The sequence below is a fragment of the Crocodylus porosus genome, unplaced genomic scaffold, assembly GCF_001723895.1.
Source record: "Crocodylus porosus isolate Cpor-Errol unplaced genomic scaffold, CroPor_comp1, whole genome shotgun sequence".
Taxonomy (NCBI): Eukaryota; Metazoa; Chordata; order Crocodylia; family Crocodylidae; genus Crocodylus; species Crocodylus porosus.
The window spans coordinates 6,857,134-6,876,872 of NW_017728886.1; the positions used below are offsets into that span (position 1 = coordinate 6,857,134).

Sequence of the window (19,739 nt, forward strand, 5' to 3'; positions counted from 1 at the left end):
CCGAACGGCCCATTCTTCCCCACTTTCTACCCGGAGGGACAGGTACCCACTCACAGTTCCTTCAGCCGGTGTGGCCTGATGGAAAGCTATATGGTCCCATAAGTCCTTGGCACCGATGGTCTGCCAGACTTGGCTGCTCCATGGGCAGCTTCTTATAATCTCTGACTCCAATACGCCTCCCATGGATCCTGTTTGTGACGCCATGTCGGGGTAAACCGAACAGAATGAATCGGGCCCCAAGGTCACAGTGGGCCGGGGTGGCAATCAGATACGGACAGCTGGGATTATTGGCATGGAGTCAGGAGATATGGACCCGTAGTGGATTTGAACAAAGATGAATTTACTTAACTTACGCTTTAGGCGTAGGCAGCGATGTCTTCAGTTACAGTATTAACAACAGAGAACAACAAAGGGGTCTGTTGGCCCACGAGGTTCACTGACAAGACAAGCCTGTCGGATAAGCCCCAGGGCTGGTCAACAGCTCATAAACGGGGTAAACAGACAAACAGAACTACACGCAGGTCAATAACCGGGGTCGTGACACCAGTCCAATGGACAAACGGATGGTCGATGATGAAAGCCGAGGTCGAAAGCCAGGTAAGTAGAGTCACGTCGAGGTACCGAGGGTGATCCGGAGGCGAAGTCAAGGCCAAAGCGAAAACACTCCAGTAACCGGAGAATCGTCAGTATAAGGAGAATCCAAATCGTAGTCAAGGATGGCGAGAAGTCAGTCGAAAGCCGAATAATCAAAGCCGCAATCACTATCAGTTAAGGGCACAGAGTGCCAAATCGAGGGAGGAGATCAATAGGCCTAAGGGCCTGACTGAGAGACAGTCCCTGGAGCACCAGCCTCTGTCTCCAGCTAAGGCGATCTCCCCCCGAGGGAGGGGCTCACTGAACTTTTATCTGAATTTAGTGGCCAATCAGAACGCTCTCCGCAGAGAAATTTCTAGTCGGATTACCTCGTGTCGGGTTGTGACTGAGCATGCTCTCGGTCAGGAGCTGACACAGTCTGAGCATGCGTCTGTGGGGAAAGTGGGTCAGCAATGACTGACAGGCCCGCAGGCCCCCGGGGCGCGGGCTGGGTGAGCCTTGGAACTTCCCGCTCCCAGAGTCCAGTGTGCATGTCAGTCTCAATCTTCTGTGTTGGCAGCATCTAACCAAAATTTTGCTCTGGCAGGGATTTTAATGAAAGAAACTGAATCTGCCATCCAGGCCACATAAATGCATTAAGTGAACTGGGTATCTGCCACCCCCTCGTTCTTTAATGAAAAAGTACATAGCTGAAAATAGAAATGTTTAAGTAATAGTCATAAAAAGAAGAAAACCACCTTATAAGAGCGGCAGCTTTGTTTTAGGTTTGCAGTATTTCCTTCCCGTTTGTTCTTCTTTTGGAGATTTGCTGTATCTGCGGTTCCAGTCGCTCCCTGGACCCGAGTGCAGTTTCAGCAGCAGATGGCAGCTTGTTTTAGATGTGATTAGAGAAAGAAGTGCTGATTTGATTGGATCTGTCAAATCTCCGATTACTCTAAGCCAGGCTTAGGGAAGTCCATCACTGCTCCTCACGATCCCCTCGCTCTGATAATAAAATTTCCAGGCCAGAAGCTGAGGTGGGTGTTTGGTCTGAGCACGCGGTGCTAGGATGTACCCACTGAGAGCTGAGGCTCTTGCATTTATGCACTGACAATTAGGGCTTACCGAAAATATGGATTCAAGAAAGCCATTCCTTATATCACGCTGTTGACCAGTTAAAAACTATGCACTGCTATTTAAAACGGATGCAGACTTACTGCCTCTCCCAGCCCTGCTTCCTTGGACAACTGAATTACTTGCCAAAATGAAAAAAAAAAAATTAGGATGCCTTTAAGGAGACGAATGAAAATGAACAGAGGCTGCTTGGATGCATTCCTCAGTCCATGACTGTGCTGCTTAATTTCCCTTTCTTGGCTATAGGGCTTTATGTTTATTACAGCCAGATCTCTTCCAGTTGCCAGCATCTCCCATCGCTGTCCTCAGTCTAAGTTGCTCTGCAGTTCGTGTGGCCTCGCCTGTGTTTGGAAACTTGCAGCAGTACAACTTAAGGCCCGTTTTTGTTACCCTGGGATAAGTTCTCCAGCACGCCAGGCCTGTGTGTCTCTCTTCCAATGCTGGTGATGTTGACCACGGTTGACTTGCTGCCAGAGGGACGCCATATATAAAGCAGTTGCAAAGGATGTGGAGAGGAAGCTATTTTTTTGAGTTTGTATCCAGAGGCTTTTCTGACCAAATCCTAGAATAGGCTACAACTGCCAGCTAACAGATGGTTTGCTTTGGACTATTGCAAAAATACACTTGGCACCCTATGTCTTGGTGTGTCTAGTATTTAAGAATTAGCACTCAGCTTAAACTCCTTCTCTTTTGCAGCTAAGCTGGACCAGGGGTGTCAAGCTCATCCCAGGCCCCTGGCTGGATCCAGATCTGCAGGGGGCCAGCAGCTGTCATGGGTCTGGAGATGAAAGCCAGGGTCTGGTGCAGCAGTGAGCGTCTGGTTCAGATGCAGAGTCCAGCCCTTACTTGCTATTCTGCCACCAATAGCCAAGTCCAGTGAGGCTCAGGGGGCCGTGAATTTTGCAGCTGGCCTGTGGGCTGAATGTTTGATGCCTCTGGGCTGGCAGGCCCCTGTTCCTGGCTGAGCTGGAAATCAGGAAGAGTTTTTTGTGCATCTGATCCTAGACTTATATGGCCTAGAAGGTATCTCTAGGGTCATCAAGTGCAACCCTCTTCCCAGATGTGGGATTTGCTGTTCCTAAGCCATGCCTCAGGGCTGGTTCTGTTGTCCTGCTCTTCTTGCAGCCAGGATGTTTTTCCTGAGCTTTGTTCTAAAGCTGCTTTGCTGCAATTTAAGCCCATTGCCATGCACCCTGCCCACAGAGAATTGCAGTCTAGAGACACGTGACAAAGAACACCCTTTAAATTATCCATGCTCTTCAGAGTCCTGACTGGTTCAGGAGTAACAATATTGGTGCATTTAACAACCCGTACCTGAGCAAAAGCCGGTTACAGTTGGTAACCCCAGCAGCCCAGACAAAACTCTTCAATACTGTGGTTATCAGCTGCTGGGTCAGATGAGATTAATTCCTTGTTAGGAATTAATTCCTGTTTCCTACGATAAAACCTAGCCAGACTTGATTGATCTCTGGTGCTCATGACCTTCCCATTTCTGGACAGAAACTGTGTATAAACCAGGTTTTATGGGTTTGCCTTTAATGTAAGAAATCATGCCTTCCTAGAGGCAGATCTCTATATTGCTGAACACAGTCTTCTTTGCAGCTCCTTTCTTTCAGACATGGTCATATAGCTGGCTTATGGGCTGTTTGTTTGGAAGGAGGAAACGTGGTCTAATGATGGAAGTGGGGGACTGGGAGCCAGTAGCATCGGGTTCTGGTTTCAGCTCCACGACTGATTTGCTTTACTGGTGGTGATCTTGATTGCTTACACAGGGGATGTCAAAGCACTCTCCTGCAGGCCGGATCTGACCCACGGAGCCATGTCATGGCCTGTGAAGCTGTTAGAGGGGCTAGGAATTCAAGGGAGGCCTTGTCACTGAAATGCAGGGCACAGAGCCCCTTTTCTGGTGTGTGTCATGAGTGTGAAGGGCAAATGAAGACTAACTTAACTCCCTCCACTGCTGCCTCTGGATCCAGCCTTGCAGGGACCCCTGCAATTCAGATCTGCCCTGGGGTGCAGGGCAAATTTAACACCCCTGGCTTGCTGCATGGTGAGCTGTGGGCTTAGAAATGCTGTCGCTGTAGAGACCTTGGCCAGCTCGCACAATCTCGCTGTGCTCCAGTGTTTCTTCTCTGTAACAAGGACACAATCAGATCTTGGCCACTTATGTCATGAAGGTGTTGCATCGTCCCCAAAGTTATTTGTGGCTTCTCAAATGTTAAATTCAGTCCCGGTGCTAAGAATGGTTCAGTGGAAAAACCAGCTATTGGTGTATGCCTAGAATTTGTTCTTTTTTTTGTCCCCAGATGGGAGATTCTTTTAAGTCAAACCAAAGATCACTCACAATCATTAGCATTTCTCCTAAGGAGTTTTTCTCCAGCACAGGGGGGACGTGCTTCTGGGCTGTTTTGCTTTCAAAGTTTGGTCCAAAGTTTGCATGTTTCCATGGGCCACATTGGACTCCCAGCAAGCTGCTGAGAACTGCAGCACTTTATAATAGTGGTTTTCAAGCCTTTTTTTATTTGCAGACCCATAAACAATTTTGAACGCAGGTGCGGACCCCTTTGAATTTTAAGTGTGGGTTTTCCCGTGGGTTTTCCCATACTTTTGATTCATTGTCATCTTTCATTGATTGATTCATGTACTTTTGATTCATAGTCATCTTTTGCAGATCCCTTAGACATAGTCTGCAGATCCCCAGGGGTTCGCAGACCCGGGTTATAAACCACTGCTCTGTAGCATAACATGCCAGGCCAATCTTGGCACCAGTCAGCAGCTGACGGCCTGCCCTCTCTGGAAGCTGCTTCTCACTGCTGATCCGAACTAGGAAGAAATGAGGCTGAGTCTCTCTAAGCCACATGTCAGTCAGAAGAGCTGGGTTTCATTCACCCTTGGTATAGCTAAAGCCCTGGTCCATTCATTCTAATCTTAACACCTGTTACTGTTTGCCATTTGGGACAGCAGTGGGCGAAAGGCCGTGTTCAAAAGGCTGCTAACTGTGTATACATCTAAGCATCTGATCAAGTAGGCTGTATCCTACCAAAAAAAAAGCTCTCTTTGAAGGGGTTAGTCTGCAAGGTGCCACCTTGCCCTACCCTCTGATCAGACCACTTGAAAACATGCCAGCCTTGCAGATTAGTGTGCTCCTATGCTTCACTAAAACCAAATTCCTTCCCTTGACATTTTGCCCTGCAAGAGCCAAAGCCCTTATTGAAAATTTCTTCAGCTTCAGTTATGTGAGGCTAGACTGGCTGGCTGCACTCCCATGATAAGAGATGATCCTAATCATGGTTATCCCAAAGTCAGCTCTTGTCGGAGCGGGGAGGGTTTTGGATTTACAGAGGCACCGATCTGACTCTCTGTTCAAAGATGCAAGAGTCTCTCTTTGTCCTTCCACAGCAGATAGACTTGTAGACAGCTTCCTGCCTCGCGTAGCTTCAGTGAGACCTTGCAAAACCCTGTGCCTGTTTAGTCCGTGCAAAACTTAAAGAGCCTTTGCAGCTTTCTTAACAATCCACAATTGTAGGAATCTGGTTTGAGTTATGTCTTTAGAAAGAGAAGAATCCTAAGCAGCGTTCCAGTAATGACTGTTTTACATTGTTTTTTAATCTTGGCTCATCTAGGCAGTAAGATGAACGTTTAAATATTTTGCATAGACTTGAAATCCAAAGCATCAAGAAACATAATGTTTTCCTACTCTCCCAAGGTGTTTTTCTCGGTATTTACCTACAGTCTGATTGTAATAGTTGATTCCTAAATCCGCCTGGAGCTATTTTTCTTTTAACCTGTGGATTATGGAGTGTCTTTGTGTGATCCTGCAAGATTTTAGGCATATCATTTACCTTCAGACTTGAAAGCAGAGGTCAAGCTAAACGATAGCAGCAGTGGTCCATAAGCAAGGCTTTTGTCAATATAAATCTGCCTTGTTCTCAAACCTTTTGCAGCAGACGGGCAGGTAGAGGACATTTTTCTATCTTGCACCCTACCCTGCCTCTTGCAGTGCCGCTCATGAGCCTTGCTTAGATTGAACTACTTGACAACACCGAATTGCTTTTTTCCTGGTTCTCCAGGAACCTTGCGTGACGGCCAGGTTGGAGGTGATCCACAGCAGACAATTTTCTGGAAAGCAGAAGGAATGCAAGAAATCAGTCTGGCAAATCCACTTGGTTTCATTGAGGTTAAAGTACAGTACTCCTCCACGTGCGTCTGTCTCATTCTCTTGTCGAAGCCATGTCACCTCCATCGTAAAGTTGTCAGTCACCCTGATCGGTTCCAGCCCAATGCTTTCCCTGTATGAATTGTGCTAAAAGTTTCTTGAACTTCTGGAGTAAGAAGTTTCACACTCCACTTCTTACATGGAGTGTGAGCAGAGATCTTTTCCATGCAAAATGATTGATCCTTTATCCAAGATTTGGGGGAGGGGGATTTTTATATCAATTAACTATTGAAATGAGAAGAGATCTGAAGCTAGTCCATTTTTAATCTTTCTGCCTGACTTCTGTTAGGCTGGTTTTGACCCCCGGGCTCTGTGATTCACAACCTTTTTGATCCTGTGCCCTGCCTTGGCACGGCTTCTTAGCTGGAAGACCGCAGGCTGGAGCCAGAAGTCGTGTTGTGTGGGTGCTTTAGTGCAGTGTTGTGTTGGTGCATAGGAGCGCTCTGCAGTTCAGAAACACGACAGGTTATCACAGTGCTGTGCTCAGCCTGATTAGCTCTGTTCCTCGCACAAGACACAAGACAAGGCATCTGAGGAGTAGCTCAACGTCTCAAAACAAGATTGCTGGCACATGGGAACATTCACAGGGCTGGCATTGCAATAATAGGGTGCAATAACCTCTGATTATCAGATGAGAAGGCACTTCCAATGTCATCTCGACTGCATCTTCTTGACAGAGCCTCTTAAGATGTTTAACGAGAAAAGATGAGACCTTTGCACCAAGAGACTGATTGACTTCTCAGCTATGCAGCTTCATGTTGCTCCAAAAACAATAGATGTCTTTTTATTACACCTACAGCATTTCTATCCATCCTGAGAAGGCTTTCTTGTGTGGAGCTAATTAGCATCTTAAGGAGGTGGGTGCATAGTACAGAGTATACTTTTTTCATGAACATATTGCAGAACCCAGTAAAAGGGCATTGCACACAACTTTCTGTGAGAAGTGGAATAAAGTAGCTCCTTGGTTTGCATACAGTGATTCCCTTCCCTGTCTCCCTAAATGATACCTTGTTCCTGAAACTCCAGAGCATCTCATCATAATAAGTAAAATAAAATCATTCATTCCTATATACATTTTTCACACTCCTTTTTGATTGAATGTTGACTTTTTTGCTTAGGAAATAAACGGACAGTGGACCTAGTTGAGGCAAGCATGCACTATACCAGGCTTTGTAACAGCTCTGTTGACCTATGATAGTCTTTTTCCTGTTCCTGGTGCTCTTTCAACAGAGTTGCTATGACCATGTTAAATCATATGTTAGGTTGGTGATGAATTCACGTTGAACAGCACTGCTTGTTCCAGGAAATAGTCTGGATCTCTGGTTTGAAGAGCTGGAAGACGAATGTACTAAACTGTACAAAACTCAGCAAGGATGCCCGTGTTCCTGTGACCGCTCGGAGGATGTCTTGGAGCAGGCCGTGTCACCACAGATGGAAGTTTCTGACTCCTAAAATCCTACACGTAATTCCCTGTTTTCAGCAAATGGCTCTTCATAATACTGACCGGAGAGCACAGCATATTTAAAATGATACCTTAGCCAAAGCATTTCTCTGTAGCCGCTTTGCTGTGTGACCTCTTTTGCTCTATAAAAATCTTGTCTTGGGAGCGCTGCCACGGAAAATGCCACCTCTTCGCATCTATCCACATCTTACCTTCTTTGGAAACATCCGTCTCATCTTAAACCAAGCTGCATCTTTAATACCTCTTTTTCTCTTGGATGCAGCAGTGGAAGAAGTGTTGTCCAATGAGTGCGTGCAGCTGGTGAATTTGTTTAAAATTAAGATAGAAGAAAGACATCATTCCTTTAAGTCGGCTTTTAAACAAGCTTCAGAAAAGAAGCTTTGATGAAGGCTGTACTTCAGGGCTGATTTTAAAAACCTGCCCTCTGTAAAATTGAAACAAATGGAGCACTCTTACCTACTGAAGACTCCCATCGGCGGTCCTATAGCTTACTGAGCACAGAAACTGGATTTTACTAAATCAATCTGCTTTTACTAGGCTTTTTTAATCTATCAAATCTGTTGGTGCTTCTGTTACCACTAGGCTTGATCTTCATATAATCTGTATTTAATAACGTCAGATCAATATTAAAAATGCACACAAATCTTACAGTCCCTAGATCTTCTTAAAATTGAACTGATCTGGCTCTAAGTTAACTCCTCTAACCAGGCAGTGTCTGCTTTACAGTCACAGGTTAGATCGCCTTTGGGGGTTGGGGTGCTTGCTTTGCTGATGAGATGTAAAAGTGACTTGCGGGACACCTAGCATGTGAATCTACTTTTCACAGTGTCTTTTATCTTGTGTAGGAAAAACAGGAATCAGTGCACTAACTTTTTAGGAGTAAGGCCAACATCCATTGCTTAATGACCATCAGATGTCCACTGCATATGCTAGGGTCCGCTGCATCTTGCAAACAGCTGCCACTTGCAACCCAGCTACTGCCTCTCCTCTGCAGTGCCTTTGAGCCCTCCTTGCTCGGTGTGAAGGGCTGCTCTTCTCTCTTGTGTCCCCCTACTGCACTCCAGGGACCCCCACCCCAAGAGTCACCTCTTCTAGTAGCCAACAGGGCTGGGGGAGCAGCAGATTTAGCAGCAAAGGTAAGTAGAGGTTGCAGCAGCAAGGTGAAAGCAGCCCTTAGGACAAAGCATGGGGAACAGAAGTGGCAGCAAGTAGCTTGGGTGCTGCGGTGGGCATCAGGAGCATGGGGAAGAAGACTGACCAGCGCTAGGCAGAGAAGGTGCCAGGGTCCAGTCTTACCAACCCCTGGTATAAGACTTGGTGATAACCCTGGAAGAGAGGCCCTCAACATAGGTATCTTTGAGGTGGAATCGCTGCGGTACATCCATGGAGGAATACAGGCTTTTAAGAGAGACAGTGAAGAAGAAAAACTCTGCCTGTCTTGAAGCATTTCTTTATATAGTTTTATGCTCTGCTCATCATGAGAACATCTGAGCAAATTCCAGGAGCGCATTAAGCAACATGACTAACGCCTGTCTTGTTTTTCCTCCAGCTAGGGGACTTGTGTGCAGCAGAGTGCTTTTCTACTTGTTCTTTTAAATGTCTATAATAACCATGTGTGCATATGTGCATTGGAGGAGGCAAGGTCCAGAAATGCTCCTCGCAGCTGTGAATGGAAGAGCACAAGATTTCAGATGATCTTTAGCACCCATGGAGGTTTGATTCATGGTCTTGGGCTGGCCTCGAAGAAAGCTCCGTCTCCTTTACAGACCAGCACTGACCTTTCATGAAGCAGACATAAGAAATTAGTCCATCCTCCTAAAGCACTAAATTTAGGACCGTCCTCCTAAATCACTAACCTGAGAAAAGCCTTGGTTAGCATGAGTGGGTTAAATCTTTAATGCTAATCAAGTTTGTAAGTTAGCAGGCAGGATTTATACCATCCATTTTAATCTTATTTTGTGTTTGTATTTTTTGTGTTATAGGAAGGCTGATAAACATTCAAACATCATGATTTTCTGCTAAATGTAGCCTTTGCACTAAAATTGACGCTACTGCTTTTGATCAGCAGACTACCGATTCACTCCCAAACAGTTATGAAGCTCAACATGCGTCTATTCTGATTTTTAGCTTTACATGTTACCTTAGAAAGTAACGAGGTGCATTGTTCACATTTACTAGATTATTTTTATGCGTAATTTATGCCAAACTCTGTTTGAATAGAAATAGGAATTCAGTTAAAATGCTTTATTTAAACAAGCAATCTCAGAATGTGCTAATACAAGAAAACTACCCAAGCCTTTTGTGTCCAGAACTGCTTTATTAAGACAAGGCTTTTTGTTTAGAGGATTGAAGTGATCATCTCTAGCTGCCATGTCTTTCACATTTTTAGAAGTAGTAGATATCATCCTCTTACCCCTGGTTTTTTATAGCTTGGAAGAAGAAAACAAACTTTCCTGCTCTTTCAATTCCCAGTTGTTTTCTCAGCTCTGAATGAAGTAGTGATAAGGCTGTGTTAGCCGAATAAACTGAAATTAAAAATAAAGAAAATATTCTTTCTGCTGTTGTGGAAGAGGGTTATTACCATCAAAAGCTGGTTTAGCACTTCTTCAGCAAATACTAGTTTCTGATGCTTCGTCAGTAATTTCTGTCAGTTTAGTGATTTGATTTTAAAACTCGGGGTGCAAACTACGCGGCGTTTGAATATTGCCTTCTTTTTTTTTCTTTTTTTTTTAAGTACTTTGTATTTTTAATTTGTAATCACAGAATCACAGACGGTGAGGGTTGGAAGGGACCTCAGGAGGTCACATCGAGTCCAACCCCCTGCCCAAAGCAGGACCAGCCCCAACTACATCCTCCCAGCCAAGGCTTTGTCTACCCTGGTCTTAAACACCTCCAAGGATGGAGAGTCCACCACCTCTCTGGATGACCTCTTCCAGCGCTTTACTACCCTCCTAGTAAGGAAGTTTTTCCCCAATATCCAACCTCCACTTCCCTTGCTGTAACTTGAGCCCATTGCTCCTTGTCCTGCCATCTGCCCCCACTGAGAACAGCCCAGCTGCATCCTCTTTGCAGCCCCCCTGCAGGGAGGTGAAGGCTGCTATTCAATGCCCCTTCGTCTTCTCTTCTGCAGACTCAATCAGCCCAGTTCCCTCAGCCCCTCCTCACCAGTCATGTCCCCCGCCCCCAAACCATTTTCATTGCCCTCCACTGAACTCCCTCCAGTTTGTACACGTCCTTTCTGTAATGGATTTAGCCTTGGATTGTTATTGGATTAAATTTAATTTTAAATGCATTTCCTTTCCAAAAATGAATGCTGTGCTGACATCAGGTCATAACCCTACTGTGCTGCCGTCTCGATGACTTTCTGTAAGTCACTTAGCCTTTTTGTTGCAATCCTCCCTCTGTAAAATGGGGGTTAGTAGTACTTTCCTACCTCACATCAGATTGTGTAGTGCTGTGGTGAAGGGGAACTGTTGGAGTACCATAGATGGAGAAAAGGATCCATCCCTGTGAAATGGCAGAGATCCTAGGACACTATCGCGCTGTGATGGCCCAGAAGTCATAATCTTGTTAGAGCCTCCTTAATGGAAAAGGTATGCCTCTCCGTGCTGGTTTGGGAGAAATGGGCTTGCAAGAGCTGTATTTAGGTATGACTAACCTAAGCATAGTTTCAAACATGTAGGAAGAGCTCAGAAAGCAGAGCCTGCTCAACAGGTCTGACATGGCTGAGCTTCTGCTCTGGAATGTAGGCTAGCTGAACAATTAACTCGTTATTGCAGACCTTCTGAATTGCTGCTATTCCTGTCCAAATCCTACCCCAGTAAAACAGCTGCCAAAGTGGGAGGTTCTTTGCTAAAGTCCGATTAGGTATGAACTAGGTCCCAAAGAAGCAGAGCCTTTATTTTTAATTATGGGCTCTGTAATGTCCCTGGTGTTATAAGCAGTTCCCTTATATATCCTAGGAAAAGGTGTGCGGTGAAAATTGCTCTAATTGCTGTCTTCTCCTACATGTTTAGCGCTATCAGTTTTCAGGTGAGGTGGTCACGTGGGCGTGCATAGGGAACACATGCCAGGAATTTAGCAAAATTAAGCAGACCGTCGGGGACTGTATTGTCAATATATATCTGACAGGAGATATTGTAAGGCATCAGTTGTCTACATTTGGGTTTGAACTACCTGGAGACTGGATCAAACGGCTGACCTCCTGATTCCTGTATGTACCCATAAGGGCATCCTTCTGCAAGTGGCATTTCTGGCTCCTTTGGTGGAACTAGGAAACATCCTTTCAGGACACTCCCGAGCTCCGCTGAACGGCAATGCATTGCAAATACGGTAAAGCTGGCAGTGCAGAAAGGGTTCAGTGCAGCCTTTAACCAGCTAAAACCTCATGGTAGTGAAGACGCTGTACTTTTAGGACATCAAATAGAGCTGTCGTGGCCTGATGGGCTTAGGCTGTTTCAAGAAGTGCTTGGAGGAAGTCTTTGAAGGGCTAAACAAAGACTTTTGCACTCATTTCTGATGTGGTTAAGACGCTTGTTGGGCATATGTTGTTGGGGCATAGATACTGTGCTGATCCGATAGTCGAGCTTTTCACCTGGGTGGACCTTTATCAGGTGAGCATCATTAAGGCAGCCAACAGTACACAGGGCGTGCTCCCACCTCCAAAGGGAGTGATATGGCAAGCTTTGCATCCAGCTGCCTTTCATTCCCCAGCCCAAATGGCCAGGTGCCCATGGGCAGCCGAGTTGGTTGGGTGCAGCCTTCAACACGAGCCCCAAGCGGAGCTTTGAACTCCAGCTTTTGGGAGCTGTGGCAAGATGTCTTAATTACTTTGCCACCACCATGTACCAGGTTGCTTGGCTTGATCTAAATGCCCTACTTGATTAGATATGACATACAGACTGTGAATCCTTTTGAAGTAGGCTTACATTTGTTTCCAGAATCCAGCACTCGTGGTCTGGGAGTAACTGGGTATTATATATTTCATCGCACCATTTACCAGCTCAGCCTAGAGGCAGTATAATTTGGCCCTCTGGATGCTTCACCGTAAGGCAAGCCAGCATTTGGAGGGTCAGGACTATGATGATCTGAGACCCCCTTTTTTTTTTTTTTTTAAAAGAGAAAATGTGGAGTTTTTTCCCCAAAACTCAGTGGAACTGCTGCTTTCTCTTGCCATTCACTATTTCTGATTCTTGTAGTACTGTTGAGTTCAGTGCTGTAGGAACATGATCTTTAGTTGTGAGGAAGGTCATAATTAATGCCATGATTCAGGTGGGGAAACTAAGGCATAAAAGTGACTCCCCTGGGCCATGACCATGTGAGCAGCCTGTGGCAGGTAGAGAACAGAAAAGAGACCCCAGGATCACACGAGGCCACCAAATGCGGGGCCTTCACTACAAGCTGGTGGAGATTTTCATAGTCATATTCTTCTCATGTACTGTGCAATTCCATATGCATGTGTGTAATGCCATGCACCATGTAATACCGTTTGATGTAGTTGGGGCTGGTCCTGCTTTGAGCAGGGGGATGGACTAGGTGTGACCTCCCGAGGTCCCTCCCAACCCTCGTTTGCTGTGATAACCTGGAGTTTGTCATCATATCGCATGTTCACTTTATGTATGTGAAAGTGATTGTCCAGAAAAAAGATCTCTCTGATATTTGCACAGGTACAGCTGGGTCATTGGCCCTAATAGGAAACAAAAAGCATCAAGAGAGTCTCTGGGGTTATTAGGGCTTTTCACGATGCATAAGCTTTCTGTGGGGTTGCAGTTCTTTGACTCCAGTTTCTTTCTCTCTGGGGGCTTCTCATATAAGCCCTACCTTTTTATCTTAATGTGTTGGTGTGTATGTGTTGAATGGGTAGTGTAGGCCCACAGCCCTGGGTCATTTCCAAGCAAAAATGGCTTTGTAAAACCACTGCAGGGACCCTTATTCTTAAAATCAGTGAAAATGTTTAGGTAAGGCACTTTGCTTTCAATAACGCAGACTTCCTAGGTGAGCCTCGAGCAAACCACTCGCCTCTGTGTGACCAAGATCCCCATCTCTTTTGGATGCGGTGGACCAGGACAGTGATAATGAGGGCCCATAAATACGAAAGCTAAGCTGGTAGAAATATATCCCCCTAATTATTACAGCCCAAACAGCTCTGCTGCCTACTTAGTTTGACTAGGCGCTGTGACTTTCTTCTGTAATGTCCCAAAACTTATCTTTTTCCCCCTTGCTTGAAAACCCTGGTCTTCTCTTGCTTTGGTTAAGCATCGTCTGCGCATCAGGTATGCTCAGGCTGCAGATGATGGAGAGCTTCCTTTTCAACCATGCCGCATCGCTCCATCTGTCCAGCCATGGTCCTGTCTCACCCCATCTCCTAACCTCTACCGCAGTCGATCACATTTGCTCCTCTTGCTCTGTCTACTCACATCATCACAAAAGTGTCAGATCTTCAGCCCCTGCTACATGTTACATATATAGGCAATTAACTGGTCAGTGGCATAATGAATCTTAGACCAGCCACAAATATGAAGTAATTATCATAGGATAAAAATGCCTCTCCAGCTTGAAAAGAGCCAACCAGCTATAAAGTTAGTGCTTGAAAATGGGTAACAACTCTAGAGCTGGTTTCTGTCCAGCTTTCATTTGAATGTGTAGCAGGGCCCTAGCTGTTCCCATTTCTAAACCCTTTCTGATCCCCACCTTGGTGCATTTTAATGCACATTAACTTATTTTAATGTGCATTAAAGCATCATAAAACATGTGGGTTTTGCTAATGTGTGTTCAAATAGGCTAACGTGCCTTTTTCTTGTGCTTCACAATGGAGGTACTAAATTTAATGTGCATTAGCAAAAGACCATTAATAAACGTGGGTTTATTAGTGCATTCCCTAAAGACAGGTGCGTGCCCTGTCTTTCCACTCCTCCTCCTCCCATTGCCTTCTCCCCCCCCCCACACTTTTCTTCCTGTATTTTTTTCATGCTGCCATTATTGCGTCCCAGCCCTCGCTGTCATTTTCTTTATAAAAAGTCCTTCGTCTTTGTCCCTGGTATGTTCAGTCTCCTGCTTTGTTGACTGGTGCTTGTATCTCATTTGGTTCAATCCAAGCTCACAGTGGCAGGAAATAAGTACTGCATAAATCAAGGCTTCCATATAGTCATATAGAAAGTGATATAGCAACATATTCGTGTGACTTGTGTGATGGAAAAATAACAAAGGAAATACTTGCAGATTGGACCTCATGCGTGGTATTTCTGGCAATGCTTTCTAGAGCCCTGAGACTGTCTTGATCCTTTTCAGGCTCGGTAAGTTTGTGAGCAGGCCAAAGATGGAAATTCTTTCCTAGGTGCAGGTGGGACTCATCACAGTTCTATAAAAATGTGACTTTATCATGTCAGCATTGAGAAGAGGTGAGGTAGCATCTATATAACCTAATGATTTGGGTTCATATGTTAATTTTTTTTCCTAAGGATGAAAGTTGTGGAAATGGGAAGACTCAGTAAGCCTCCTGATGGTAAATAGAATATTAAAACTTGTTGCTAAAGGTAATAATAGCTTAAGGATATTTCAAGAAAATATTTAATTGATTAATTTTGCGTGGCATTGATAATCTGCTATTCATTTGGGCATCTCACTGCTAAGCAGCTCATGGCTAACTTTGGTGACTTCTCTCTGGGATCATTTGTGCACCTGCTCTTGGAGTAAGGCTGCAATGACTGGGCAAAAAGACACAGACCTTTTGCTAATGCACAGACTAAAAATGAGAGTCCAGTTAAAGCTCTATGAAAGAGCTAGTATGAGCTACTTGTGCTCTATGACAAAGCTAGCGTGGACTACCAGGAAAGAGCTGGAATGGAGAAAATGAACCAGTGAGTATTTGGGACGCAATGAAGATGACTAAAAGCAGCAGTGTGGCCTGAAAGTACAATATGGAAGTCCAGAAATAAAAAGGTGTAGATTGTAGCTGGCCTTTGGCTTGGAAGAACTGGCTGGGGGGGGCAGCTGGGGGGTGATTAGCCCAGCTTTAATTCTTTGGAATGACTGGAATTTGTGATTCACAGCAGACCTTGCAGGCTTCCGGACCGGAGGGTGTTTTGGGAGCAGATGGGTAATGTGAAAATCATGGTTGTAAGCTGTGCGGGGGGGGGGGAATGGTATGTGCAACGGTGGCTTGGTATTTCCTGTGCAGAAGCTAGTGTAGGGGAAATTCATCTGGCAGCGGCACTTTTATGCAATATTCAACCACTGAATTGAACATCTAAGACACTGTGGATGTGGTTTCTGATTGTTCATAGTTTGGAGTTGATCTGCCTGTTAATACGCAGTCCGATCTAGCAGAAGCACCGCCTGGTGAGGAGGGGAAGCTGGATTTAGTGCTGAAGGTTGGGGACTGAGAGGGGATTGAATAGCAGTCTTCAGGGTGGTTTCAAAGAGGATGGCACTGGACTGTTCTCAGTCAGGGCTGACGACAGAACAAGGAGCAATGGGCTCAAGCTGCAGCAAGGGAAGTTGAGGTTACCTATTGGAATGAGGAAGGTGGTGAAGCAGTGGAACAGGCTACCCGGAGAGGTGATGAAGTCTCCATCCTTGCAGGTTTTGAAGATGCAGCTAGACAAAGCCCTGGCTGGGATAATGTAGTTGGGGCTGGTCCTGCTTGGAGCAGAGGATTGGACTAGATGGGACCTCCTGAGGTCCGTTCAACCCTCATTTTCTATGATTATATGACTTTATGTCTAGGCACCCAAAAAGTAATAGCTTATTTTCAGTGGTCCTAAGCACAAAGAGCTCTTTGTGACTTTAACTGGAGCTGTAGGTACTCAGTTTTCTGTATAAGGGACACTTAAGCACCAGACCTTTGGACATTAAGTCTGATACTTTTTTGTATTAGTAGTCTCAGTCCCTAATCACTTTTAATAGCAGCGGGACCCCATCACGGATCATCTAGATCAGCAGTGCCCAACCCCTGCGGCCCTGCAGGCTCTCATTGTGCAGGCCCAGTCTCATCAGAGGTCAGTCAGCAATTAAGATTGCCTCCACCACTTTCCTGCTGCCAAATATATGGATCTACAGGGGAGCCCTGCTGGATGACACCACTCCATGGTTTGGACCCAGTTTGTGAACTGGATCTTAGCACCCCTGAGCCATACCAACAGCTGTGCTGATTGTCCCCCTTCTCTTTCCTCTGTCCTTTCTAGGTAGGGGACCACAAATTCAGTGCCCACCGGATCGTCCTGGCAGCCTCCATCCCTTACTTCCATGCCATGTTTACAAATGATATGATGGAATGCAAACAGGATGAGATTGTCATGCAGGGAATGGATCCAAGGTAACTTCCAGGGACAGCCGAGAGACAACACCTCTACAGCTTGTTGGTATTTTTGTCACTCTGTGCATGATAAATGCAAATCGTTGGATTTAAATGTGTGTGTTGTGGGAGCATGTTAAAACTCGGTTGCTGTCATCATTTGTTAACAACTTTTAAATTCATCTTCTGGATGTAACTGGCTGACTGTTTTCTGGTCTTCCCCGCTCCATTTAGTGCACTCGAGGCTCTGATCAACTTTGCCTACAACGGGCACCTTGCAATAGATCAGCAGAACGTTCAGTCTTTGCTGATGGGGGCAAGTTTCCTTCAGCTGCAAAATATCAAGGATGCCTGCTGCACCTTTCTCAGAGAGAGGTAAGGCTACTGCATAAGAACATGAGACCTGCCATTTACTGGATCAGACCCGAGGCCCGTCTTGCCCAGTCTCCTGTGTCACAGTGACAGAGAGGGAATGCAGAAAGGAAGAGTGGACAGAGTAGGACTAGGGTTTTTCCTACTGTTCCTCTCTCATTTGCAGCCTCCAGCATTTAAGGTCTAGGAAGTTCTGATACAAAGGCTGTATCCCTAACTCCCATGCTCAAGCGCTGCTGATGCTCCTTTCCTCCAGGAATGAATCCAGTCCCTTTGTGAATCCAGCTTGAGCTGTCAACTTGTACCACATCTGGTGGCAATGAGTGCCACACGTTAATGAAATGCTGGGTAAAGAACTTCCTTTTAGTTTTAAACTGACTGCCTCCTAGTTTCGTGTTGTGGCCCCTCTTTTTTTTGTGTGTGTGGTGAGAGACAATAAATCTCTATTGGCTTTCTCTTCACCATTCAGTGAAGTATTTAATATTTTGTAAACCCTTCTCATATCCCTCCTCAAGCATCTCATTTCTAAACTGAGCAGGCCTGGCCTCTTTAGTCTCTCCTCATATGAAAGTCCCTTCATCATCCTTGTTGCCTTTCTCTGTGTCTTCTCTAATTCTTCTATATCTTTTTGAGGTGTAGGGACCACAATTGGGCAGGATTCAGCATGTGGACACACTGTGGGTTTGTAGAGGGAGGGAAGTGATACTTGCAGTTTTGCTTACGTTTCTTTTCTTAATAACTGCTAACATTTAGTTTGCATTTTTCATGGCTGCTGAGCACCGAGCTGATGTATTTAGCAAGGTGTCCACAATGACTCTCAAATATCTTTCCTACATGGTAACAGCTAATGTAGAGAGAGCCATGTTCCATGCCTTTGAATTGTTCACCCACCCTGGTGCCTGCAGCACTTAAGCAAGAGCGGGTTGTGAATTTAAATTTGTTCTGAGAAAGAGAAAAGTAGAAAACTTGGTTTATGCCAATAAAGTGCTGTCCTGTGGACAGGAAGCTAAGCTGTGATCCTTCCTACCAGCTGCTTGTGTCTGAGTCAGGAGGAAGCAAAGTATCTCACAGGTGAAGGGCAGATGTGGACTTGATTGCTGTAATTCCCTCTCTGAAACTGGACAGGAGCTTTATAGCATGTAGACAAGGGATGACTGTGACTATCTGGAACAAAGGAAATGTTCCCTTACTGGGGGCCAACCTTTGTGGCAAGCATGTGACAGAGCAGATTAGCCCCAGACTCACCCCAAGTGTCACTCTGATTCCTTTCCCTTTCCCATGCCTGATGTGCTACTCTGCTTTCTGCCCTATTTACAACTGGGCTGCCTGTTCCTTTCCTGATGTGCTGCATGCTACATACAGGGGCTGCCTGTGCCTCTTGTAGCTGCAGGCTTCAGGTTGCCACCTTGCCTTAGATTTAGAACTGAAAAAGGGAAAAGCTAAACAGGAATACTTCAGAGCACTTAGCAAGATATTCTATATAATGAATCTAAGGGCACAACAATTCTGTTGCACATCTTTAAAACTTCTGTCTGATTGGAGATAGCAAAACAACTGTATTGCAGTTTTATATCTATCCATCAAATATTTTCCCTGGGGTTCTAGCAAATTAGCTACTTTTGCTGCTGTCCCAATAGTACCTCAAACAGCATTCAATTCCCCCTCTTCCCCCCCCCCCGTTTTTATCCCATGAAACAAAGAACCATTCCTGTTTTGCATATGGAAGAAGCATATGTAGAGAGATTAAATGAGCTTCCCAGGAGGTCACTGGGGAGACCACAGTTGGGTCTTCCAAATCCTAATCTAGTGCTCTAACCATTAGCCATGAAGAATAAGATCGCCAGTCAGTGGAGTCCAATTAAGAAACATCCCTCATGCATTATTGGTGGTGTCTGATCAGCTTAGTTTTACAGTATACCAGTCCTTTTTCTTATGCAGCCGTTCAGTGGACTCCACAATGTTATATTGTTTTGCACCAACAGTGGTTTTTAAGATCTGGCTAGACAAAGCCTTGGCTGGGATGATGTAGTTGGGGCTGGTCCTGCTTGGAGCAGGGGGTTGGACTAGATGTGATCTCCTGAGATCCCTTCCCACCCTCATTGTCTATGATCGTGTGCGTAAGTTTTGCACAATATTACAGCAGACATGTATGAGTAAATGCAATCTATTGGCCAGCTTTCATCCCAAGTGGATGTTTCTCCAAATCATGGACTTTAAGACACCAGATGCATCTCAGCTGTCTCCCAGATGTTTCCATTTCCAAACAATTGCAAGCCAAGGGTTGCAGTGTAATCCTGAAATAACACAATGAAAATAGAAATTAAAATAACAAGTTGTTTGTTCATCAAGAAAATGCAATTTTGGGACATTGGACTTAGTTCTGAATAGAAAGTGCTTGATCATACTGCATAAGAGTTACAGCTGGCTTTAGGCCCTCAAATGTCTAACTAGTCACTTAATAAATAGACTTGTCATGAGTGCTGAGTTCTTTCCCCTGCTCACCCCATCACTAAGGAGAAGAGCTGGTTGTATTGAGCACTTTTGAGTATCTGCCCATTGTGACAAAGGTCCTAACAGATTCAAGTGAGCAACTGATATTTTTACTAACCACAAGGTATCTTCAAACATGGACTCTGAGCACTGGCTTTATGAGGCTCTGGAGCCATGTTCCATTCAGAGAGGAAGATTGT

At 45.2% G+C, this 19,739-nt stretch overlaps 1 protein-coding gene across 1 annotated transcript in view; it reads left to right on the forward strand.

Annotated features, from left to right (window-relative positions):
* The first annotated feature begins 573 nt into the window (after positions 1–573).
* Positions 574–19,739, forward strand: part of KLHL18 (kelch like family member 18) — a 37,457-nt gene continuing 18,291 nt past the window's right edge. The window contains exons 1-3 of the mRNA XM_019545966.1: positions 574–597; positions 16,568–16,698; positions 16,912–17,052. Of these exons, the coding sequence (XP_019401511.1) occupies positions 574–597; positions 16,568–16,698; positions 16,912–17,052 (296 nt within the window). The remainder of the gene's footprint in view (positions 598–16,567; positions 16,699–16,911; positions 17,053–19,739) is intronic.